Source organism: Maylandia zebra, linkage group LG11 (assembly GCF_041146795.1).
Source record: "Maylandia zebra isolate NMK-2024a linkage group LG11, Mzebra_GT3a, whole genome shotgun sequence".
NCBI classification, from domain to species: Eukaryota; Metazoa; Chordata; class Actinopteri; order Cichliformes; family Cichlidae; genus Maylandia; species Maylandia zebra.
The window spans coordinates 23848350-23873797 of NC_135177.1; the positions used below are offsets into that span (position 1 = coordinate 23848350).

Below are 25448 nucleotides of genomic sequence, written 5' to 3' on the forward strand. Positions count from 1 at the left end.
TCTCATTTTTGACATTTACAGAAGCTGCTCCCAGCCGCTGCTCAGCCCCACTCCCACAGACTTATCGTCAGTGGTGACAGTCAGTGATTGGCTGAAAGCGCTGAGGATGGAGAGGTATCAGGATGAGTTTGATCGAGCGCACCTGGACACATTAGACAGCGTCAGCAAGCTTACGATGGAGTGAGTATGCATGGATAGTTACAAACGTAAAAATACAGAAAAATATATCAAACATTTTTAAAGCTGCCTTCTTGACTTAAGATTTAATTAGATCAGTCATTAATTTAATTTTAGCTATGTCATGAGTATTATCAAGCACACCAGCCACCTGGTATCCACTGAATCCTCAAGTCGAGTTGTCGCATAGTGGTAAAGAGCCCAGTGGGCCGACGCACTTTTAGACTGTGCCAGAAGCACTGGCAGCCTTTTTGTTCATTTTCATTACTGTATTTCCCTATCAAATCTCTTTATGCAACTGGACCCTCCCCAATCTTTGCTGTGCTCTTACACACCTTATTGAACAGAGTTTAGTGTGAAAGAAGAGCTGAAAAGGTGGCGCTGAAAGCTAAGAGAGACAAAGAAAGAGAAGCTAGAAATAGATACAGGAAATGTCAAATTGAGCAACATGTTAGCTGTCAGGGCAATTGCTGCTGCGCCGTCAACAGTAGTAATGTACCAGCAACAAGCAGTAATGAGCCTTCATAGACACAGGAGGCAGCTGTAGCACTAGCTGTGGAGAAGCTGTGCAGGCGGAGGGACACCAGTCCCAAAAACAGAGTGAGAGACAGACAGAGGGAAATGAAATTAGAATAATAAGAAAATAGAAGAAGGGAGAGAGAGAGAGAGACGCGATAGACCGACTGCAACAAAAGTGACAAGGCCGATTTTTTTTTTGTGCATTTCAGTGCACAAAAACATTTCAGAGCAGCCCTGCATACTGGTGCTTGGTCAGGACCTGTAGGTGTCTCATTGCAACTCACTGAGCACTCCATTAGTGTTATGAAACAGACACCATAAGATAAAGGTGCTCTGATGGTGCAACTGATGAGGGACAAATAGCCGAGAGGATTTTGCAGTTTTTGTAGGTATCTGATAACCAAAACAAGTCACCATAAGATAAGGAAAGGAGAAACTTCTGCAACCTGCAGATTTAATTCTTTAAACAATCTTAGAATAGAATAGGGACAGAATGGTGGGCCAGTAGTTAGCACGAGGGTCCAAGAAGGTCCAAGAGGAACGAATGCATGAAGAACCCATGCTTGAGCTCCGATTTCAACCATCATCATAAAACTTTGTAGATTACACCTGTGTGCTTCACACAGGTTTTTTGTTGATCTCAAAAGTTTTTCTTCCATCCATCCATCCATCCATCCATCTTCATCCGCTTTATCCGAGGCCGGGTCGCAGGGGCAGCAGCCTAAGCAAAAAGGATGGATGGATGGATGGACTTTGGCAACAGTAGGATGGGAAAATTGATGCTGAATCATCCTGGTAAGGAAATTCCAGAAAGTTGTATTTTCAGTGGGAGAAAATGCAACGTCCAGGTGAACTGACTCAACCTTCTGGGATAATCCAAACTGTTAGAAAATTACCTTGGTAATTTTATGTTGCTCTTACACATTGATTTTGTCAAGATTTGAATATTGTTGTCTGAACTCTCTTTCAGAGACGTCCAGGATCTCGGCGTGAACCTGCTGGGACACCAGAGGAAGATCGTCAGTGCAGCCCAGCAGCTCAGGGCTCACCTGACACAGGGGCAGGTGGAGGTCTGAAACCTACCAGCAATACACCCTGTGCTGTGGATTTATGGGCTTCACATTCCTTTGCTTGTTGCGTCCAGTTTCGGCAACATTTTATTTGGATGGTGCACATTTTAACCGTAACAAAAAAGAGAGCGAGATAATCAGCTAACAGTGCCACTCTGTCTATTCTGATATACCTGACACTGCAACCAGAAGCAGTGAGAAAAGACTTTCTCAGCCAGTCATTCAAGACGACTAACAGAAGAGAGATACACTACAGGAGCTGCGGCCCAACTCAAAGTGAGGCTAGAAAGTTGCTGACAAGGAGGACTTTAAAGATTCCTCTATGTTTTTCCACTAGATTTCACTTTATTGTTGTCTGCCTTCTCCTCTCCTCCCCCCTCTGCAGTCCAATCTCTCCCTTCCTCCTCCTCTACTCACCTTGCCTGAAATGCTTCTGTTTCCTCTGTGCTCAATAAAACCACAAAAGTATTTTTTGTTAAAGTATCTAGGGAGATCTCTCCTCACAAAGAATTGCGTGAAGACAATCAAAGCCTTTTTCTATTTTTTTTTTTTTGAGTTATTTGTAAAGTTGTATCACTTCCTCTCCACTTTAAATGCCAAATGCTAAACAAACAGTGTTACCTAGCAGCTAATGAATCACCTAATGAGGTGTTACCGTTAGCTGTCAGAAAAATGTATAGGTTGTTCAGTGTTACAGCAAATACTATGAACCACCAGTCCAAAGTCGGTACTGCAGATCCTTAAAGTTATATAGCAATCACTGCCATAATATTGGGAAAATCAAACCTAAGCACGAAAAGGCTTTTAATAAATGTAAGCCATGTTTTGTTTTGTTTTTTTTAATCCGCCTTTAGAAGACATATCCAAGGTCTGAGAGCTGCCCTGTTTGTGCAACTCACTGTAGAGCCTCTCAGTGACAGCAGAGCTCACTTACTCTAAAACACTTAACAAACTTCACCTCAGCTGCAAACACGAGCTTCTGCCTGCGCTGGACACAGAAGCTAACAGCACCCACCTTTACAGTATGTCTGCATTTCACACTTCACCTCTTTTGTTTGATTGCTAGAGTAACGACACTGAGTCATTGGAGCATTGTGAATGTGTGAAATGAGCAAGATGGACAAAATCTGATCTGATTTACACTTGAAGGAAGGAAGCAAAATGCTTTGTAGGTAGCTGCCCGTATGTCTGTGTGCTGTATATGAAACTCTGTTATTGCGTACATGCTGTACATGATGTGTGTGAGTGAGTGTGTCTGTGTGTGCATGTGTGTGTGCGCGCGCGTGTGAGACAAGTGTGTCAGGCTACACACATTTATAGGTGTTTACTTGTATGAATGTTCACCACTGTTCCGTAATTGTGCAAATTTGTAAAATAAATATGATTTTATTTAAAGAAGGAGTCTCCTGCATTTTCTTTCTCATCCGTTCTGCTCTTATATAAAAATAATAATTATCTGGAAACAGTTGTGATATTAAATATGACTTGCAAAAAGAAAATAATGAATATAGTCATTTTCAGGAGGCAAATGAATGCTTCAGTTCAGAAGACGCAAGCATGACACCACCCACACATGCAAACACCACAAAGCATATGTTTTGAATCCTGAGACTAAACCATTGTTAATATACACTTTGGCAAGTCGTAAGTTTACATATGCTCATCATGGGCATTAATGTGTGTGAATGTGTGTGTGAATGGGTGGATGACAGGTTGTGTAAAGCGCTTTGGGGTCCTTAGGGACTAGAAAAGCGCTATACAAATACAGGCCATTTACCATTTAATGTCATGTAATTTAGTCATCGTGATCTTTAATAAACCCTGGGTCAAAAGGATACATATAGGTTCAAATATATACATACATTTACTTAAATCTAATACTCATTGGAAGATCCGAGGAACTCTGTGAAGATCTAAGGAGAGCTGTGAAAGTTTAGAGTTATTTCTAAACAACCGCAGATTACAAGATCGTCAAAAACAACCTATACGTTAGTACAAATTATTCAGCTGTGTCAACAATTTGCCAAGGTCTGGAAGGAGACATAAAGTGTCACCCTCAGATGAAAGGAAATTAGTTGGTATGCTCAGGATTAACCCACGAGCCACCGAGCCTCAAGCATGCCATGAACCAGGGATAGCTGGAACACCGGTGTCACAGTGGACAGCGATGCCGTGAACTCAGAGGGTGCCGACTAAGAAAGAAACCTGTTTCTAAAATCAGCACCTTAAAAATTGACTGAAACTTGCAGCTGGACAAAGGTTTTATGGTCAGACAAGACAAAGATTGAGCTGGCCGCAATGACAAGAGCCATGTTTGGAGAAGAAACAGTGAAGCATCGTGCTCTGGGACTGTTTTGCTTAACAATAGTAATTCTTGTTTAATTTTGACTGATGTGAATTTGACATGATGGCAGTAATAAAGAATGAGCAACACAAATTGCCCATATAACCAAGAAGAAAGAATATATGATAGATTTTTCTTGTTTAACATCATGTTTGGTGCAAAAGATGTGAGACAGAGGAAGAAAATCAGGTTGCAGCCACGGGGAAGGATAATGAAAGAAAGGTGCAAATTACTCATGAGTTCATGGATTGGCACCTTTAAGTTTTTCTTAGATATGTTACATTATGACATTTATTTTCAAACTTTACTTTTTCAAATATAAAACTAATACTGTATTATACATTATGGTTGTGGTAGCTTTATTTACCTTCTCAAAGGAGCCAAACAGTACATACAGCATGACAGCAGTCTGCATGGTTTTTGACCAAGAATAGTTTATAGAAACAAGTTATCTGTCATGGTCAAACAATAGTGTCGGAAGATTGTGTAACAAAAGATAAACACAAGTGGCATGTCACGGTCATGGACAAAGCAACAGAATGACTAACATGGTCACAGATTTACATATTTATGGTCACATTTCGCTTGAAAAAATATGTAAACATTTCCCCTGGTTTGAACAAGGCTCACCTTGTTCCGCTAATATCACCTTCACAGTGTCCAAAAGTGAACTTCTCGAACTCCTCGCACTTCACGTTCCACACATCAGCAGGTTTGTGTGAAATCAGAGTTAGAGATCTGCTGGGATCAGCAGTAATCCAAGAACAGAAACAGGTCTCCCACATGTCCCAGTGGTGCTGATATCAGAGCAGATCTGGACTGATATAAAGACTACACAAACCTCCATGTCATGGCTGCCAGAGTAATCTGGCTGGCGCCTTGCTGTATTTTACTGTATATATATTTTTCATACTGCAGAGCATTGCATCCCAATGTCAAACTGCGGGATAATTATAACAATATTTACACCAACAAAACTTTACTTTAGGAATTATCATCCACAGACAGCTTTAAGATCTTTTCAACTTCATGCATTTTCTATTCTTTTACATTGCAGAGTAAAATTACACATCTATGTGGTAACTATTAACAGCTGTTATTTTTGCAGACTAGGATTTTACGTTAAAAATTTTACAATGGTACAAAATTAAGTCTTTACTGAAACTGTTCTTAAATTAAAGCACAAAAGCAACATCAGCGAAAGATACACAACAAAACCATTTACAGACCTTCCAATGAATTCAGATTTTTTTTTCCCTTTTCAATTGCAAATAATTTGAACTATTGACTTTAGGATCTATCACCCTAATGAAACTGCTGTTCTTAGAGTTTCTCGTGGCATTTTAGTGAAGAGAGATGCAGATGAAAACGTTGTTCAGCTACATTTGACACAATTCATCATGGTATTTTGATTGACAGGTTAGCAACATGGCTGGGCATCTCTGGATCAGACTTAAAATGTTTTTAATTCTTATTTCCAGACAGAACTTACTCAGTTGCTGCTGACAGCTTGGCGTCCTCATTTGCAACTTTGTGCTATGGTGTGTCCCAAGGTTCTGTTTTGGGACCTGTTCTGTTTGCACTGTATTTGCTATCTCCAAAAAGTTGATTCTGTTCATCTGGACGTAGCGTTTTGTGGGAGAAACGTTTCATCACTCATCCAAGTGACTTCTTCAGTCTCAGCTGACTGCAGGTTTCCCCAAATCTTATAAACAGTACATTTGGATAATGACTGAAACCAGCCCACTGAGGAACAATGGGCTGGGAGGTCAGTTCCTTAATCTTAATTATGCAAATTCTCATGACCACTGATCAAAACCCACTGATCAATGGCCATGAGTACCATTCACAGAGAGTTGGGGAATGGCTGCAATCACAGCATTGTAAGATGGTGACAGATGTACCCTTAGGCCCCCTCCTCGACTCAGAGATGGTCTTTCCCTTTTCAAGTAAATGGTCTCCTTGACTCCGCACTCAAACCAGCGTTCCTCCCTGTCCAGGATGTGTACATCCTCATCATTGAAAGAGTGTCCACTGGCCTGTTGGTGTAAATAGACTGCAGAGTCCTGGCCTGACGAGGTAGCTCCTCTGTGTTGTGCCATCCGCTTTGCCAGAGGTTGTTTGGTTTCCCCGATGTATAAATCCTGGCAATCCTTCTGGCACTTAACAGCGTACACTATGTTGCTCTGTTTGTGTCGGGGGACCCGATCCTTGGGGTGGACCAATTTTTGGCGCAGCGTGTTTTGGGGTTTAAAAGCCACAGAGACCCGGTGTTTAGAAAAAAAGGGATCACATGGATCACATGGGATCACTACAGGCTTTCGCTTGGGCAGCGGTTGTAACCTGCAGTCAGCTGAGACTGAAGAAGTCACTTGGATGAGTGACGAAACGTTTCTCCCACAAAATGCTACGTCCAGATGAACAGAATCAACTTTTTGGAGATTTACTTTCCTGGGTGATTGAGAATGCATCAATATGTATTTGCTATCACTTCAACACCTTTGAATGTGTCTCATATCATTGTTATGCAGATGATATCCAACTGTACATTTCTTTTACTCCAAAGAATGTTGTAAAAATATCCATCCTTTAAGACTGTATTGATGCCATACAGAACTGGATGGCTGCTAATTATTTTCAGTTAACACAGAGAAAAGTTTTTGTTTGTGCTACTGATAGCTTTGTTTGCACTCTGATTATTAGTCTTGGGTCTTCATCATTGTTTCAATCAAATGTCAAAAATGTAGGTGTCAGATTTGATCAGGCTCTTAGTTTTAATACACATATCAATAGCCTTGTTTGATCCTGCATTTTATCTGTGAAATGCTGCCCGCCTCAGTCGAACGGTGTCCAAGTCAGAATTAGAAATGATAATTCATGCTTTTGTTTCCTCAAAGTTGTAATTCACTGTACGTTGGCCTCAGGAAGTCCTTTTTGGATCACTTACAAATCACTCACTGCAAAGTGCAGCTACTTATTAGGCTCGCTAGTGATCTCACTTGACACCTATTTTGCTGTCTTTGCATTATGTATCTTTGTGATTATTTCCAGAGCTATGCATGGTTGAATGCCTACTTACTTAGTGAACTGCAGTCATATAAAACATGCAGGTCATTGAGATCTTTGGACCAAAACCTGTTGGTGGTTCATCTTTTTGGACTGAACATTAAAAGAGACTGTCTGTTTGAGGTTGTGGCTTCTTAACTATGGTATGCACCACCACTACAGTTCAGATTTCGTTTCTGTGGGCTGCAATGAAACGGTTAAAAAGTAACTCAAGACTTACTTGTACAGGCTTGCTTTTAAATTATGAATATTATTGTTGTGTTTTAATGTCTATATTTTTATTTGATTATTGTTGTGAATAACTTTGTGATCCTTGTCTACAATGGTTCTACATAAATACATTTTACTTATTTACTTGGTGCTATGTTAAATTTAACTCATATAAACTATCTTCCACTGACATTAAGTTAAACACAAAGGCTCAAATAAACACTGTGCATGTCAGACTGTTGATGAAGATGAAGAATATTAAAAAGGTGCAATTGGTTTAAGATTTAAATAAAAATATGCTTTAATTTCAATTCTGATCACATAAAGACAGACAACCCGCTTTAATCTAAAACGTTAATTTTAATTACCCTCTCTAAAAACTTTAAGGAAACAGTAATTCACAAATTTTGAAAATAGCATTATTTTTGTAACAGACCTTTTTTTTTCATTTACAACGACATTGCACTCATGTAGGCTGAACAGTTGTTAAAAATTATGTTTTGTATATTTGATTTCATTTGCAGTATAACCTTGCAAATGAAATTAAAATATTTTCTGCAAAGTCGTGAGTGAACATTTACTTCATCCTACTGAATTATTATCGTAACCATCTGAAGCCTGAACCATGAAATAACTGCCTTTTTATGTGTTTATTGAAGCTTGTGACAATTTTGTTTAAACAAGAAATTAAATATTAATTCACATATATGAGTTTTAATATTTTTTGCTCACACTTTATGTGTTAACTTTACACATCTGGTTTTTAAGGGGTAAAAAAAATCGCATTGACGTCTCAAAACGTGTGTATAAAATATGACACATTTGGCATTACGGGGTCAAAGAAAGATTCAAAATATTTTTTAACACTGAAAAATCTGATGATGAACTAAAGAGTAATATGAGAATGACTCATGTGACCTGGAATTTTCCAGATGGCAGAGGGTGATGGTTTTACATAATCCAATTTAATCATGATTTAAAATACATATTATAATACATCTTACTTGCAATATCATTTAATGCTGTCTATTAGGAATAATTAAAGTTTGGATATTAAGAAGCATGTGGGGGGAAGTTTTTTTTTATTTTATTTCATTCTTATAGTTTTTCAAAGAGTTTTTCAAATTACTTTGATTAATGGCCCATGTGTGGAAAGTTGTAGGTTCAAATCTCTGGCCAGTCAGGGGACTTTTGTAGAGTCACTCTAGAGACGTCCTGTCTGTGACTCTGTGGGTGTCCCTGTGTCCAAAGACATGCATGTCAGGTTATCAGTGAGATTGTTGGCTGACCTGTCTAGGGTGTACCCTGCCACTAGCCTCTAACTCACCTGTGACCCTAAGAGACGGAGTGTGTTTATCCTGCAGGCCGCAGAGGTGTACATTTGTTGTAATATCTCACAAGTGCTTCCTCTACAATTCACTTTGTTAATCATGTTGTTCTTTATGTTGTATCATTTTCTATTTTAATGCTTTGATTAATGCTTTTTAAAAATAAAAATGTTTTGGGGTATGCAAAGTTAAATATGTTGGAAGGGTCAAAAAAGGTTTTGCGCTGGTCTATTTTTCTTTTTATCATTCTAGGATATTTCTTTTTTTTTTTAAAGATATTCAGGATTATGTAATCCTTACACATTTATAGACTCACAGCTATAAGGAATCAGTCTCAGTTAATTTCTTCCTCTTGATCCTTGTTGTCCTGACAGATTTGACCAAGTTCACAAAAACTACAAAAGATATTTCCTGAAGATTTCTTTCATTTTAATTGCATTTCTATCACTAAACAGTTTGTGGGATTTTACGGCTAGTTTAACTTTCGTTTTGGTTTGGCTCTTAAATAACGGTCATCAAGTACTATTAAGTCACTCTGGACTCAGGAGTCAGCTGTCATAAGATTTCTGTAATAATTGTTTTCTGTGGTGTCTCACCTCAAATTAACTCAGTGTTGTTACACATGTCCAGAAACAGTGAACACCAAAGCCACAAAATCATGTTTTTTTTTACAGTGTTATTGTTTTCTTATAAAGACCTTAGCAGTTTTGAAACTACTGGTCTTTATGACACTGCTTAAAGATGGTGCTCTCTGTCTGGTAAACAGCTATTATCTCCACAATACTAAATGATGGCCACATCGGCAGCCATTATCAGGGCCTCCTATAGTCTTCCTAAACCCTGTTTATCCAGTGGTTAACCAGCTTTTTAGTCATGACCTAAAAATGGTGCAGAAAAATATGTGTCCACTACAGCCGAGGTGACCAGAAATTTAAATGTTCGCTGATTCAATAGTTTGTAAATAAATCAGATCTCTGTAAATGAAATTTGTGGCTTTTTATCAGCTGAATGTGTCAACTCTGAAACTAATTGCAGTTTCACAAAACAACACGCGCCATTAGCTTTGTTTTCCACATTCAGAGAAAAGTGACATTCTCTCATTGAACATGATGCTGCTGCCAGCCTCTAGATGATCATTATAGTCTTTGTAGTGCAGTAATTACTGCATCTGGGATCATTCCTGTTGACACATGAATGGTGCTCAACATGTTATATCACTGTGAATGAAGCTAGATGTTTAGTGTTTGTGTGTCCAAGAAGCAGCATGGTGGAAAATCCTTTATAATCTCCATATTTTCCAAATAATTCCAGTTTCACTCTGAGGATTTTGCTCATTCATTAAAAAAAAAGATCCAAACTAAAACGCAATGCCATAAAGCGAGGTATAGAACAGCATGCTTGCAATTTCCAAACAGGTTTTCTTAACAGTTCACTACAAGTGGTGTGTTGACTGTCATGATCTTGCTGAATTTTCATAGTGGCCATGCAGGTTTCGGTGGTAGTCAGAGGAATGCTGAGAGGCCTGGTGATTGCATAGATATCCGCGAACTGGGGACTGGACCATTGTCACTTTGCTTTTAAGGAGATCAAGCCAATAATTTTAGATCAGCATGACAAAGGAATTCCTTGTCAACAGGGAGTTGAAGCACAGCTTTCTCTGTGGCACTTCTGACCAGTGAAAGTCTCCTTGCTCATTACTGCGTCACTGTCTTATTCTTACCTGTCAGCTTTCCACGCATCCTCCTTCTCCACCCATTTGCTCTCATATCTCCTCCCTCTTGGCTGGGACATATATATATATATTGGTGATGCCACAGGGATTTCATCTCTCCTCGGGGACATTTTTAAAGGTGGTGTGTCCACTTTTGAGTGTTTCTCTCAGTGTCACCAGAGATTGAGGAGCAGCAGTTTCATTGCTTAAGGGTGAGGTAAGACTGAAAAGATTTACTTTAATTTATTAATAGAAAAAACTACCAAAATGAACAATTTTTTTTTCCACCTGTGGATTTAGACTCCATAGCATTTATTTTTCACCCACTCTACTTTTGTCTTTCTTGAGTTTCTTAAAAAACATTCCTAACTTTTCGTTTCACAATTCTAGTCAAACCTCAGGTGCCAATGTCACCGTCTTTAGCCAGATCTGCTCCGAGCGAGCTCAACCATTGGTGGAGCCAGCTGAAGTTTCGCCTTCAGAACAAAAAAGGATGGAATGAAATGCTGGATGAGACATTTCTGCTCTACACAAAAGGGTAAACTCCTGCTGACGCCACTTTCCAGTACATTCAGTTTTGTTTAAAGTTTTACCATAAATCTGATTTCTTGTTTCTGTCCTTCTGTCCCTCAGTGTGAATGACATTCCTCTCTTCTATGCGGCTAAAAACAACAGTGCTGGTTGCATCAAGAAACTGCTAGGTTGTGCATCCACGAATATCTTTGAGAGAGGTACGACTGAACAAGGAGTTTAAACCTTACATTGCTGCCTTTTTGGTGTGTTTTCCGTGATTTTAGAAGGTGTATCTTCTTGTTCAGGCTCCCTGGGAGAGACGGCCCTTCACGTTGCTGTTATGAACGATAACCTGGATGCTGCTGTGGCTCTGATGGATGGAGCTCCTGACCTCATTAACGAGCCCATGACCTCTGAACTTTTCCAAGGTTGACATGCAGAAATTCATAACTGCAAAACACCAATGCACATCATGCAGACTGAGTGCTGTGTGTAACTATATAGATGTCAAGTTGGCAGCTTTTTGGTCTGCAATTCAAATAATTCAGCTTATTAGCAAAATCTGTGAGATTTTTGATACAGTGGATACAAGGGCATGTAAAAGCCTAACACAACAATTTAAGCAGGTTTTTAAAAAATCTAAGGACCTTAGAAAGTAAGCGAACTGAAGAAACTTAAAGAAACTTAAAGAAGTCTTAGTCACTTTCTTTCTAAGCTCCCTAATATTTTAAAAAATATTTTAATTAGTCAAATCATATCGCTGAGGTTTTGTTTTTTTTTACTTCATTATTTTATTCATCTAACAATAAATCAATAAAGGGCAACAAATTCCAATTATGAGGCCTCATCTGCTGCTTTTGGAGAGCAAACCCTGTCAGGGTTACAGTGGTGGATAAAGCAAAAGCATTAAGTGTAGGTTTTACCAAAGCTGGTGAAACGAAAACCAGTGTGTTGGCAGTGAACTGATGTACACTTTCTCTCTGTGCTCCGCCTCAGGGATTACTCCTCTCCACATTGCTGTGGTGAATCAGAACATCGACCTGGTTCGTCATCTGATTAGTCGCGGTGGTGACGTGTCCACACCTAGAGTCACTGGTCTGTATTTCAGGAAGAGGATAGGAGGACTTATGTACTGTGGTAAGCCAGCATGAGTGAACTTACGTAAAGAAATGTTTCAACCATTAATTACAAGGCCAGTGGCAGGACAATAAAACCCCAAACTGGTCCCAACATATGTGATAAAAACAAGGCAGAGAGAGATTTTGTGCAAAATAACAAAACGCGTGGCTTTTCATCAGGCGAGCACATCCTGTCTTTTGCTGCTTGTGCTGGGAATATGGATATCATCTCCATGGTAATCGATGCAGGCGCCAGCACCAGGATCCAGGATTACAAAGGTATGAGCCCTTGAGTGAGAGAAGATCAAGTATTATTTTACACTGCTAGGAAATTTGACTGTGTGACTGCTTAAGCCACAAAATATTCTGCATCCCATGTGTTATTAGGGTCTTATTTTTAATTTGATTTATCACAGCATTGTCTAAAATTCTCACCACTAAAGGACAAAATCAACCCTGATGGGTTTGCCACTAATTGCAGCTTTCTGGCACTGGTCTTGTAATTTAAACTCAAAGAACCTCAAGAATTACTGTCAGGCTCAAACTAGCAATTTTCTTATCTAACCAACAGCTGAAAATGCAAAAAGAAAAATTGACATCAGCCTGAAAAGGTAAAAGTTTCAGGCTTCTTTTTTGTCAAAGCTAAATTATATTGAGGAAACTGTTCATATCAAAGACACTACTGAGGCATTATACAATACAATACAATACAATAAAACGTTATTTGTATAGCACATTTAAAACCAGAGGTTGCCAAAGTGCTTCACATAATCCAATAAAACAGTAGTAAAGTACAAAGGCGGATAAGCTAGCAGGTGGGCGGCATTGTTTAAACAAGCATACAAGTACACAAGTACGCAGATAAGGAAGCAAGACTTAACGATAAAAACAATAAAACAATGTAAGTAAAAGAGTAAAAGAGAGGAAAGGGGAGGGCAAGAAAGTACAATTAAAAGGCATGCTCTAGGAGGCCGGGAAGGCTAAGCTAAAAAGGTTTGTTTTCAATCGAGACTTGAAGGTCTGGATCGAGTGAGACGCGTGAATAGTATGAGGGAGGTTATTCCAGAGGTTAGGTGCGGTCACCTCTGGTTTGCAGCCGTGACCTAGGTTGCACCAAAAGTAAGACGATCTCAGTGTTCTACTGGGAGTATTCACGCTAAGGAGATCAATAAGGTAGCTAGGTGCAATATTATTTATGATTTTACAAGTAAGCAGTAGGACTTTGAAATCAATGTGATGTTTAATTGGAAGCCAGTGGAGGCCAGTGAGAATTGGGGTGATAGACTCAAGCCTACGAGTACCAGTTAGAAGGCGAGCCGCGGCGTTATGGACGACTTGCAATCTATGAAGAAGGGCAGAATGAATCCCACTGTATAGGGAGTCTAACCTGGATGTGACAAAGGCATGGATAAGCTTTTCTAGATCCTCACATGGTAAATATGGCTTGGCCTTAGAAATTAAACGAAGTTGATAGAAACAAGATTTAATAACAGAGGACACATGCTTGTCAAGTTTAAAGGAGCCGTCCTGGTAAACACCCAAATTACTTGCAGAATCGGAAAGATAATCAGCGAAGGGCCCGAGGACACCAGTTAGATGGGCTCTAGGGGTGTGACTGTCAAAGATTACAATTTCTGTTTTCTTGTCATTAAGGGAATTGCTCAGCAGCCAGTCTTTACCCACATAGCAAAATTGGTATGACCCGGATCTGGCCCACACAATGTGCTTACACATGGCCCACATACCGCAAAGAACGACGGCCCTTTGGTGGCCCAGATCAGGTTTGCCAGATGTGGCCCACACATGGGCCAGCACAAGGCCAGTTGCAGACACACTGGTCTGTGTCCGGCAGCCTCGCCTCTGTCAGTGCGCCCCAGGGCAGCTGTGGCTACAATGTAGCTTGCTATCGCCAGTGTGTGAATGTGTGTGTGAATGGGTGGATGACTGAATGTAGTGTAAAGCGCTTTGGGGTCCTATGGACTAGAAAAGCGCTATACAAATGCAGGCCATTTACCATTTACCATAACATGAGAAAACTCTGTTCAGACAGTGAATGGACTGATTCTTATATGGCGCTTTTCTAGTCTCCCGGATTACTCAAAGTGCTCTATACAACATGCCACATTCACCCAATCACACATACTTTCTCTTAACTGAGTGCTACCTAACTGCATTCATACACATTCACATTCTTAACATGCAGACTAGATAAGCCAGGGCTGGAACCACTAACCTTCCGATCAGTAGGTAAACTGCTCTACCGCCTGAGCTACAGCCACCCACTGGTGAAGATGAGTAAACCGTCACTTGGTTTTGGATAAAGTGTACACTCACAAACCTGTCAAACCTGCATTTGAAATCTTGGCTACCATAGCAGTATCGTATTGCAACATGGCATTTGGGTCTTCTAACTAAAATAGGAAAATAGGAACATAAATAGTGCCACCATTGCCAGACCTGGCCCACATCTGGTTGACATACACCCTGCCATGACACCGGTCAGTCAGATGTGCCACCTTGATGCCAGATCTGGGCCAGACCTGTTTTCTATGGGCCCGGGCCACATAAACCAAACCACAATTGAGCCAGATATGGCATGCCATCGCATAGACAGTGCCATCTATGCCAGGCCTGGCCCATATCTGGATGACATATGTTTTTACATGCCAGAAGTCAGCCAGCAGTGCCGGCTTGATACCAGATCCGGGCCAGAACTGCTTGCTATGTGGGTAACTTCACTTATACAATCGAAGAAGCGAAGCATTGATGAAGTATCACCCTCAGTCATTTCAAAATAAATTTGAATGTCATCCGTGTAGCAATGATAAGAGAGTTTGTACTTTTCAATAATATGACCAAGGGGTGACATATATAGAGAAAACAGCATAGGACCCAGCACAGACCCTTGAGGGACACCACAGGTAACAGGGGCAATGGAAGAGGAGTAGGTACCCATGGTGACAGAGAAGGACCTCTCCGATAAGTAGGAATTAAACCAACCAAGGACCATACCTGTAATGCAACCAGATGTTCAAGCCTTATTAAGAGAATGTTATGGTCCAACAGCTCAAAAGCAGAGGACAGGTCCAACAAAACTAAGGCCGCGGGGCACCCAGAGTCAGTAATTAAAAGAAGATCATTGAAGTACCTCGAGAGTATAGGTTAAAAATTAAAAAAACATTTTTAAATGCTAAACTAATTGTTGCCAGTTTTTGCTCACATAGCTAAATGTTTCAGAGTAATGACTGATTTCTGGTTTATGGGGACCTTCAGGAGGTTAACCCAGCTGTGCATATCTGAATATGAGCGTCTTATTAACAATTAATAGCTTTCTCCTGTCTTCTTGTGCCTCCTGCGTACACACTCTCCATACAGGCAACACAGTGCTTCACATTTTGGTCTTGCAGCCCAACAAGAACATTGCCTGCCAGGTCATTGACTTGATTATGGCACGCGATGCAGAGCTGGACCAGCAAGTGCCCCTTGATATGGTTCCCAACTCCCGAGGCCTTACACCTTTTAAGCTGGCTGCAAAAGAGGGAAACACAGTGGTGAGTAGTACCATGGAAGATTCACATGGTGACCCAAACATGAAAGGTGGAACAGATTGTTCCTAATCTCATCCTAACCCCCTGTCTCTTAAAGATATTCCAGCACCTAGTTAACAAAAGGCGTGTAGTCCAGTGGAGTCTGGGCCCTTTGACCTCTCACCTGTATGACCTGTCCGAGATCGACTCGTGGGCCGATAGCATGTCAGTGCTGGAGGTCATTGTGGCCAGCCAGCAGAAAGAGGTACAGAAGAATATGTAGGTAGCATTCAGGAGAAAATGCTAATTGTTATCAGGAAGTTAGTTCTGACTCTGAGATTTTTTATATCTCTTCTATTTTTGCTCTCCAGGCAAGGAAGATCCTGGAGGTCACTCCTGTGAGGCAGCTGGTTAGTCTGAAGTGGAACCTGTATGGGAAACATTACTTCAGGTAAGATTTTGTTAGTTTTGTTAAATCTGAACTAAAATACTTGAATTGTACACATGTCTATTGCTGTTTAACACACTGGGTTTCTTCCTCCCTTTTTGTTGTTAGGTTTCTGCTGTTTCTGTATCTCTTGTACATCGGGACTTTCACAATGTGCTGTATGTTTCGCCCCCTAAAGAACGCTCCAGAGAACTACACAACGTCAGATGCAGACAAAACTGTCTGGGTTCAGAAGACGCTCAAGGTGGGCCAGAACTATGAATTATCATAGACATTAGAAAACCTTAAACAGATCTCAACATTTTACTCACTATACTGTTTGAATGAGACACCTAAAGTGAAATTTTTATGTTCAATGTGCTGACTGTTTTTGAACTATCCCAAAAATATAATTAGATTTTTATTACAGCACATTTATTTTAAAGAGTCATATTTCAGATTAACCTTTTGGAAATAAAATATGAACATTTATAAAACTGACTGCCTAGAAGTAACATTAAACCAGCTCTCACGTGTTAGTACTAATTATTATGATCCAAATAGTCGACCGAATCTGCATAATGAGTACTTTGATTTAGTTTTCTACCCTCTTATCTTTGTTTAATTTTTTCAGTTTGTACTTCTATTACATGAGTTTTATGGAGTTGACGTTTTGGGTGTAGATGTTTAGGTCAGTCCCCACTAAAAATTCAGATTCCTCTAATTGAATCCATTATTACCCCCTATTTTCCCAGTCCCCACCTGCACTGGGGCCTGCTACACATTTTAGGAAGGCAACACTTTCATAGCGTGTCACTTCTACTTTGGCAGTTAGTACTTCCTGAACTACAGCACCACCAGAGGTTTTTTTGCCCCAAATTACTTCAGCCATAACTTACGTAAAAATTCAAATACATAAGATCCACTAAATGCATGTGTAAATGCCAAACTTTACACCTACATAAGTTACACTGTCAGACAATAATGAGATTTTAATATTTATAACAGCATCATTTCCTCTTTGTCCACCTCAGGAGAGTTATACAACACATGGGGATAATGTGCGGCTCGCAGGAGAGATTATCAGCGTCATTGGAGCTTTTGTCATCCTTGTGCTGGAGGTGGACATTTAAAATATGCTTTTTGTTTAAAAATATTCAACAGTACATTACTGTGAACTGTTCTGACCTCATGCATCCCCTGTGCTCCTAACAGATCCCAGATATTCTGAGAGTTGGAGCAAAGCGCTACTTTGGCCAGACGGCACTGGGAGGCCCTTTCCATGTTATCCTGTAAGCAAGCACACACACCCTCTGAGAACCCAAGCAAAGCATAATGTTTGGGAACACTGCCTAACCTTGCTGCCGCTCTTGTTTTTGACCAGTATCAGCTATGCCTGCTTGGTGGTGCTGCTGTGCGTGTTCAGAGCCTGTGAGGTGCAGAGGGAGGCCGAGGTGATGGCAGTGTGTTTGGTCCTCGGCTGGTGTAATGTCATGTTCTTCGCCCGTGGCTTCGAAATGCTTGGCCCTTACGTCATCACGATACAGAAGGTGCGGATGGGTTTCTACACGAGCTCCATGAGTAACAAAAACATGAGCTTGCTCTGCTCACACACCTGCTCACACATGTTTTCATTTGTTGTTTTGGTTTTTGAGGTTTTACATTTTCAGACTGAGCTCGCTTGTGTCTCGTTTCCCCCTAGATTATATTTGGAGACCTGACAAAGTTTATGTGGCTGATTTCCATTGTGCTCTTTGCCTTTTCCACCTGTGAGTATATTGTTAGCAATAAAAATAAACACAAATTTTACAAAACATTCTTTAAAGGAGACCTTCCTGCTCTCTTACAAACATTTTTTTCTTCTCAGCCCTCTGGATAGTCTACATGACTCAGGAGGTAGATTCCCTTCCTGCGTATCGCTCATATCCCATCAGCCTCTTCTCCCAATTTGAGCTCAGCGTTGGCCTCATCGATCTGCCTGTGGACCACACCATCCCTATACCTGCGATTGTCCATGTGTTGCACTGCACCTCCTCTCTGGTTTCCCACATCCTTCTGCTAAATCTGCTCACCGCCATGATGAGTGACACACAATGGAGGGTGGGCCAGGAGAGAGATGAGCTCTGGAGGACTCAGGTAACAGGGTTATTACACACACATGTGTAATCACCTCTTCAGCGTGCGTTAAGCATTGCTGTGTCATGTTTACAGCTGTAATGTTGTTATTCAGGTGGTGGCCACGACGCTCATGCTGGAGAGGAGGCTTCCTCGCTGTCTCTGGCCTCGACTTGGGGTCTGTGGGCTGAACTATGGCCTGAAAGAGTGCTGGTATCTCAGGTAAGATGCAACCTTGTGTCAGGAACAGACGAAAACCCACAGAAATCACCTAACACAGCAGAAAGGGATGTTATCTTTAAAAATAAAGTCAAACAGGAAGTTTGTACAGAAACGACAGCCACAGCTCATGTCACGCTATAAAATGCTCAATTCTTTTTTTTTTATTGTCGTTTTTATATTACTTTCACACCTCCTAAGGCTACACTGCATGTTTTTCTTAGTCGATTCTTTTCATTTTTGCGTCCGTCTCATCAAGGTTAAAGAGGAAAAACATTCAGCCTGGCTAACAAAAGCTGCCTTTCAGTACAAATCAATTCAGTCTATTTCTCAACACATCAAATATTCCTTTGGTTGTGTTTTTTCTTATTTTATCTCAACTGGTGAATGCTCATATGAAAGAAAACATGAAACAAAAGCCAAAAGCTTGAAATTCGAAGTGCTGTAACTCAGTTTTATAAGTTCTTTCTACTCTTGACATACAACTTTGAATGCAAGCCCTTGTTTGAGCACAAGCTCCTGTTTGTGAGGGCCAACCAATCAGAAGACAGGTAGTTTAAAGTGAATTGGACAAATATGAGTTGCTCCAAGCCAGTATAAGACTAATAAGGATCATTTTGAACTGCAAGTTATGGAAAGCTAGTGTAGACAGGGAAAATGTGCATAATACACCCTTTTAAGTGTAATAGTAGGTTATATATGTATAAGTAGGGGGAAAAATATAGTATTAGTAATACGATAAGAATGGTGCTTCTCACTGCAGGCACAGCATTACTCATGGGTGAAGTCCATCAAAGGCTTTCATTTAGTGTCAGTGGGCAAAACTGTTTTCCTTCTGTAAGTGAATAAGCTTTTTGTTTTGTAGGTGGGGCCCCAAAAAAAACCGGAAACTAAAAAGAAGAGTGTAACATAATTAATTTTGAAACATGCGTGACTTTTTCTTTATTCGTCTTCTTTGCAGGGTTGAGGAAAGAAATGACTCCATGATGCAAAAGATGCGGCGTTACGTAAACGTCTTCTCCAAAGAGGATGAAAAGGAAACGGAGGGAGATGAAAATTCTGACTTCAAGGGAACCTTGAAGCTGAGACTTAAAAACAAAGGAGGATGGTGGGAGCTGGTTCGACACAGCGCTTTAGGTTTGGAGATGGAACAGGATGAGCCAGAGGAGGAACAGAGCATTAAATATGTTTAGAGAGAGATGCCATCTAACCCAGAAGTTCCTTCCTATCATCAACTTTGAGTCATATACATATTAAGTAGATGTAAAGAATTGCTGAATTTCAGTGACCTTGGGGTGAAAGAACCACACTATCTTGATTTTTCAACATAGTAAACAGTGCAATTATTTCCGCAGTATTATGCCATAGAACAGACTGTGATTTTTATAGAAATATGAAAGATGTCTAGCAGGAATATATGCTAAAAAAAACAACATAGAGATTCATCTTATCATGTAGGTAATGAGTAATTTTATATGAGAATAAAACTTTCTTAAAACAGTTTCACTGTCACTTCATTTGTAAAGCAGACAGCAGATAATAAAATCATACAAAACAAAGGAGCAAGGCACTTACAAAGCTTTACAATCAAATATTAGAGCAGAAATTATTCCACACTAAGCTGCAAGAAAATCTACTGTAAATAAACTGCTAAGTGTCAGACTTAGCAACTGTTATCTAAAAAGCTTGTTTATATTTCTTTGCTGGATACTGGAAAGAGATGTCTTGGCATGTTATTGTTGAATTTGATGCTTGCTGGCGGAACAGATTTGCTCGCGGTTCTTTTACAAGAGCTGCAGCTGACAGATGAAGTAAGTGGCGACGTTGCAGGGAGCTCTAATCCAGTTTCTGGCAGATGGGCCTGTGCTGTCTAGGATCCCACAATTCCCAGTTCTTGGATCTTCTGCCCAATAGCTGCAAAACAAAAGAAAGAGTCATTAACTATTATTCTGCAATCTATATCTGGATTTTTTCTTTGTTTGAACAAAGTGTCCACTTTATTAGGTACACTTGTAATTCAATTTGCCAGCTGTGCAATAAATATTTTATAAGCTTATTAACACATGTACAAACACCAATATGCACAGTGCAATAGTGGCAACCCTGATCTAAACCACAAACAACTATGTCTAAACTAGTCAATTGTCTGTTTTAATAACTATTTATAGAATCATTTATAGAATAAAGACCTCTCTTGCAGCTTTGTGCTGTCAACCCAGGTCCATTCAGTGCCTTTTTTAATGGTGCCGATCCAGTATTGGAGATTCCCTTTCTGTGTCAGAAAGTCCTAAAAGAAAAAACACCATTGATGCGTAACTATTAGCAATTATTACCACTTCATAAACTGCTTGCTTGTAATATATAAGCATATAGTTAATAACTCAAGGAAGGAAGAGAGCGGCATAAAAGTTATCAGATTCACCTGAACTTCTTTGCTTGTAATAACAGCCAGAGATCCCCCTCTGGAGGTGCAGTTCTGCTCGCTCTGGTGCCACTTCAGTCTAAAAGTCGACAGGAAAAAGCACGATCGGCCAAAGGTCATCCACCCATCACCACACAGCCGGCAGCCATGATCTGGAAGCAGAGAGAACAGGAAAAGCTTATTTAAAAAACAGGTTAATGAAAAAGTAAAAAGCTGTTAATCAGACCTGAAGCTTCCCACACTCTTTTTTTCCTTTGCATATTCAAGGGTTTTGCTTGTGATTTAATTTTCATCATATTTTCATCTTTATGCATGTATTTTTTCAGTTGCACAGAAATCTAAAAGAGTCTCAATTTTTCCTGTTCTATAAACAAAAAAAGAAGCCAAAGACGAACACGAACTTGAGTCGAGACTTGTTTAAAAACTAATTTGAATCATTATGAAAGCAGAACTATAGCTAAAAACAAGGTGATTGAGAAAGAATCCCCCCCACTTTTTGTGCCTGCTCACGTTTAATGTGAATAGCTGGGAACTGGGCCTGGCAGTTCTCGAAGGAGCATCCTGGAGCAAACGCAGGTACTGCTTCTTTAGCTGTTGCGCTTTCCTCTACCACCGGGCAGACTGTGGGTCCAGTTTGCACTAGAAATCAGAGCACAATGGGAGGAGATTTGAGAGAAGGAATAATGCCCTGAGGCTGCAGCAAAGCAATAAGCAATAGTTTTACTCCTTTGTTATGCACTGTTATGAGAAATAGAATTTTAAAAATCCATAGCTGAAAACAACTGTGCACCATTTTGATCCTGCTCTGCCAGGACCTTCAGTCTTATGTAATCTGCTTTGGTGTTATAAACATGGTGGTGCCAGGAAGGGTTTGTTATCACAGCGCTGACATGAATTCAGATCCATGGCTGCAGCTACTCACGTTTCAGGCTGAGGATAATGACAACCACCAGAAGGACGATGCACATTAAGGTGAGGAATAAGCACACTCCACGGTACAGACGCACATTTCCTCCAGTCGGTTCTTTGCCTGAGGAAGACGACATCAGATAAATGTTAATGAGCACAACAAAGACCGCCATGAAGCCTGCAAAAGCTGCAGCTTCCTACCTTTCTTCCCCTCCAGTTCAACCGATAATTTGGGTTGCAAGTTTTCATCAGCCTCATCTTTCTTATCCTCACCGTAACTGCGGCAGAATTTAATATACATGGAGAAAAACGTCCTGGTATTTGAGAGAAAGCTTGTTTGCTCTGTTGTGCTCCGTCTTCTCTGCTGACTCAAGACTGGCTGCAACAGTGCAGTTATAGGACGCCCCCTTTGTCTCATCACCATAGCAACTTGACCTTCATAGATTCCTAAGTTATTCATGGAGCACAGTGCCTGGCTTGTCCTTGAATGACCCAAACTTTAAACTCTCTTCCTGTCTCTCTCATTTTAAACATTAGTCTGTGTGTGTGACAAAGTTCTGAGAAAAACACAGACACAGCAGACTTTCTCCTTCAAAACAGCAGATAACTAATTTCAGATCAGTATTTATGTCTAATGCTTTGGAGATACGGAGGATGCACACGTCACTGATGCAGATTTAAAACATTAGTCTGTAAATATCATGTTATAGTACAAGGTTTTGCAAAGAAAGAGGACGTGGGTGACGACTTAATGAAGCACAAGAAAGCAAGACTTGTTTGTTTGTACCTCAGCAATGTAATAAAAATATCTTCCATTAATCTAATTAACAACATATTCTTGTAAACAAAACCATTATTTGATTTCACCAAATTGCAAAAAAGAACATGACTCGTGCTGTGATAGCTTTAATTGGCTTTGTTGCCTTTTTGCGGGTTAGTGATCATAAAAAAGTTAGACACATTGCTGTGCCATGTTGTCATGCCGTCTTATGTACTTATTTATTTATTTATTTATGCAGCTGTTGTTGTTGTCTTAACGACTAAACTGACTCACTACAACAATAAAGAACGATGGAAGTTCAACACAAAGGCCAAACTACAACAGGTTGTGAGTAATGTGGTTAGAGGGAAGTTTAGTTAAAATTGTTCTTTGTAAAGACACACAACAGACAGACTTCCTGTCAGACCGTTTTGCCTTCAGGCTGTGGGCGAATTTTTATTCGCACTGGGTTACATTAACAGCACAGCAACCTCAAACTACATGTGGTCTTATCATAATGGTTGCACGCAAATTGGATTAAAATGATGTAACAGATGAAGGAAAAACTCATGAACTAAGCTTAATTAACCAACATAAATTATAGCAGTAGCATTTCATAACAAAGCCCAGATCTTACAGAGTAATTTTACACAATTACGTAAGTAATTCTTCTGGACTTAGGATGTAATTTGATTAACTAAACATACTTACTTTTAGTGATACTTAGCATTTACAGTTGACATACGTGAAATTTAATTACTATAGGTACTCTGGACAGTTTCCAGTATATACCTACAAAGAGAAGAGTAAAGAGAAACTATTATTTTATTTTATTTAATATAATATAGTAATATAATATATATTTATAATGTAGTAAGGGAGGTTCAGACCCTTGACGATACAGCCAGTACCTTTGATACTAACGTGTAGATAGAAGGTAATTATTAGTAAAATATTCTATATCACATTTTACTCTATAAGAGACATGAAAATTAATGCTAAACAAATGATTAATAAAGAAAATATTTTTGTAATTAATTGATTATATGATAACATAAATGATTATACAATTAAAAAACTAAACAAGAAGAGGGCACAATAAGTTTTTCTCTAAAGTATCCCAAAGTACACACTAAATGAAAAACATTTTTTTCACCCTTCTTCTCTTCTCTCCATTAAAACAGAAAATCCTGAATCCCATGTTCTGCTGAGCCTGCTTAAAAGCATTTTTAGATACTAAAAATTGCACAATTTCCATGTGATTTAGACGAATTAAACCGAAAGCGCATGACAATAACACCATAAGTTGCGAAATCATGAAACGCCACCAATATATCTAGTTCTATTTTCCTGTATATTACTCTTTAATGGTAAGATTATTGATTATGTTAAGTAACAGTTTTATTAGCAGTGGCAGCTGTATTAATACTGCTTCTAATTATAAGACAGCAATATTTCAGAGTACCTTATATTTCAGGTAAACTTACATTGTTACTCCGCAGTGATTTTCATTTTTCTACTTTTTAACACAAATTCTTTTTTATATATATTGCAATATCTCCAGACATTAGTAAAAACACATTTTCTTGATGCATATCATTAGCATTATAAATGCATGGGAAAAACTGAGGGAGCTTTTTATGCCGAAACAATTTACTTAGGACAAAATGGTCAATAAATTCATTTGTTTTGAAAAGCAACAAATAATGTATCACGTCAAAGATCATTGTCTTAATAAAGACAAGAAATCTGCCTCTACATTGTAAGTTTTAGTGTAAAACAAGAAAACATCAACAATAAATCACTAAAAATAAAAAGACGGTCACAGCCCTAAATACTACAAACTGAAACATTTAATACCATATATCAAATATTCAGTACTATATTTATTTGATAATCCTACAAAAACATTAAAGAATAGTATTATACAGACTCTACAGTAAATTCTACAAAGATTTAAACATGCGCAATTTCACTGCAATGGTTACTATTATACACATTTTACTGTAACTGGTGATGCGGTTTGAAGATTACCAAAAAAAACCCACTTCTGCTTTTTTTTTTCTTTTCTCTTTGGTTGAATCGTTTTTTGTGAGAAACCAAAATATTTACTGCTTTAATTTATCTCCCAGATGGTAGATTATAAAGACAAAAAACACATTTATTATTATTCTGTATAATAATGATACTAAATCCTGTGTTTTACCTAAAGCACGTACTGAAAAAAGAAAGAACGAGCCGAAACTGGGCAACCAACCAGCTGAAGACACAAATATTTTGTGTAAAACTGTACCCAGTATTTGTTTTCGTGAACCAGCCGCAGAGAAAGCTTCTGAATAGACATCCTCAGATGAAATTTGCAGTTTGGCGTAGTGGTCTTGTTCTGCTTCCTCTAAAGATAAAAATACAGATGGACACATTTTAGCAAGAGAAATGAACCAACTGTGGTCGGCTTTCAAATAATCTGGATTTTCTAAAGTAAACTTTTTTAAAAATCTCAAAACTTTAAGGATTTTCTTTTTATTAAACAAGTTTTGAATCTTTTGCACAGTTTACTTACTTTACATAACATTTGCATGACTTGTATACATAATTTTAATTTAGACTTTGGTACAATGTAAACAGCTTCTTTTTTTTTACCTTCTTTTTTCACCTCCAGCATCGGTTTGCTCGGTCCTTCATCCCCTTCTTTGGCTTTTTCCGTCTCTTTGGGGATCTCTTGCATCTCCATGGCTCCCCTCTTCTTGTTTTCTCACAGTTTCGATTTTGCTGGAGCTTTTCAGACCTGCCTAGTCAACTGACAATGAGCTTATGTAACTTGTCATGCAGTTGCACAGACACTAAGTGACTTAGACTTGAACTTGGACTTAGACCTTTTATTGTCATTTTACAGTTGCTTGCACAATGGAATTACGTAACAAGACCACAAGGTTTAAAAGTAAAAGACAATATAGAAGAAGAAAAAAATATATAGGAACACTATGTACACTAGAATATAACAAATAATAAAAAA

At 39.2% G+C, this 25448-nt stretch overlaps 3 protein-coding genes across 6 annotated transcripts in view; 2 read left to right on the forward strand and 1 right to left on the reverse strand.

The window, feature by feature from the left end:
- The window catches only part of ephb6 (eph receptor B6), a 44304-nt gene extending 41140 nt beyond the window's left edge, over window positions 1-3164 (forward strand). Inside the window, exons 18-19 of the mRNA XM_004550745.5 lie at window positions 22-180; window positions 1667-3164. Coding sequence (XP_004550802.1) covers window positions 22-180; window positions 1667-1772 — 265 coding nt within the window. The 3' untranslated portion in view covers window positions 1773-3164. The remainder of the gene's footprint in view (window positions 1-21; window positions 181-1666) is intronic.
- Window positions 3165-10515: 7351 nt separating this feature from the next.
- Window positions 10516-19845, forward strand: trpv6 (transient receptor potential cation channel, subfamily V, member 6). Of its 3 annotated transcripts, none has more exons than XM_004550748.5 (17): window positions 10516-10642; window positions 10816-10963; window positions 11059-11156; window positions 11244-11366; window positions 11935-12075; window positions 12237-12335; window positions 15432-15607; window positions 15702-15848; window positions 15955-16034; window positions 16140-16275; window positions 17045-17131; window positions 17226-17302; window positions 17395-17560; window positions 17713-17779; window positions 17878-18146; window positions 18241-18347; window positions 19306-19845. In XM_004550748.5, the coding sequence occupies exons 2-17, from the start codon at window positions 10833-10835 to the stop codon at window positions 19535-19537; spliced, it is 2136 nt and encodes a 711-aa protein (XP_004550805.1). In that variant the 5' UTR covers window positions 10516-10642; window positions 10816-10832; the 3' UTR covers window positions 19538-19845. The 3 variants fall into 3 exon arrangements, with proteins under 3 accessions (XP_004550805.1, XP_076746173.1, XP_076746172.1); XM_076890057.1 differs by having other exon boundaries at window positions 10532-10637; XM_076890058.1 differs by lacking the exon at window positions 12237-12335.
- Window positions 19792-25233, reverse strand: si:dkey-26c10.5 (C-type lectin domain family 6 member A). Of its 2 annotated transcripts, XM_004550746.5 has the most exons (7): window positions 25076-25233; window positions 24729-24827; window positions 21689-21796; window positions 21277-21405; window positions 20767-20918; window positions 20534-20631; window positions 19792-20258 (listed from the first exon to the last, which is right to left on the reverse strand). In XM_004550746.5, exons 1-7 carry the CDS (start codon window positions 25164-25166, stop codon window positions 20129-20131), a joined length of 807 nt encoding a protein of 268 aa, XP_004550803.2. In that variant the 5' UTR covers window positions 25167-25233; the 3' UTR covers window positions 19792-20128. The 2 variants fall into 2 exon arrangements, with proteins under 2 accessions (XP_004550803.2, XP_004550804.1); XM_004550747.6 differs by lacking the exons at window positions 24729-24827; window positions 25076-25233 and adding an exon at window positions 21877-22068.
- Window positions 25234-25448: the final 215 nt, after the last annotated feature.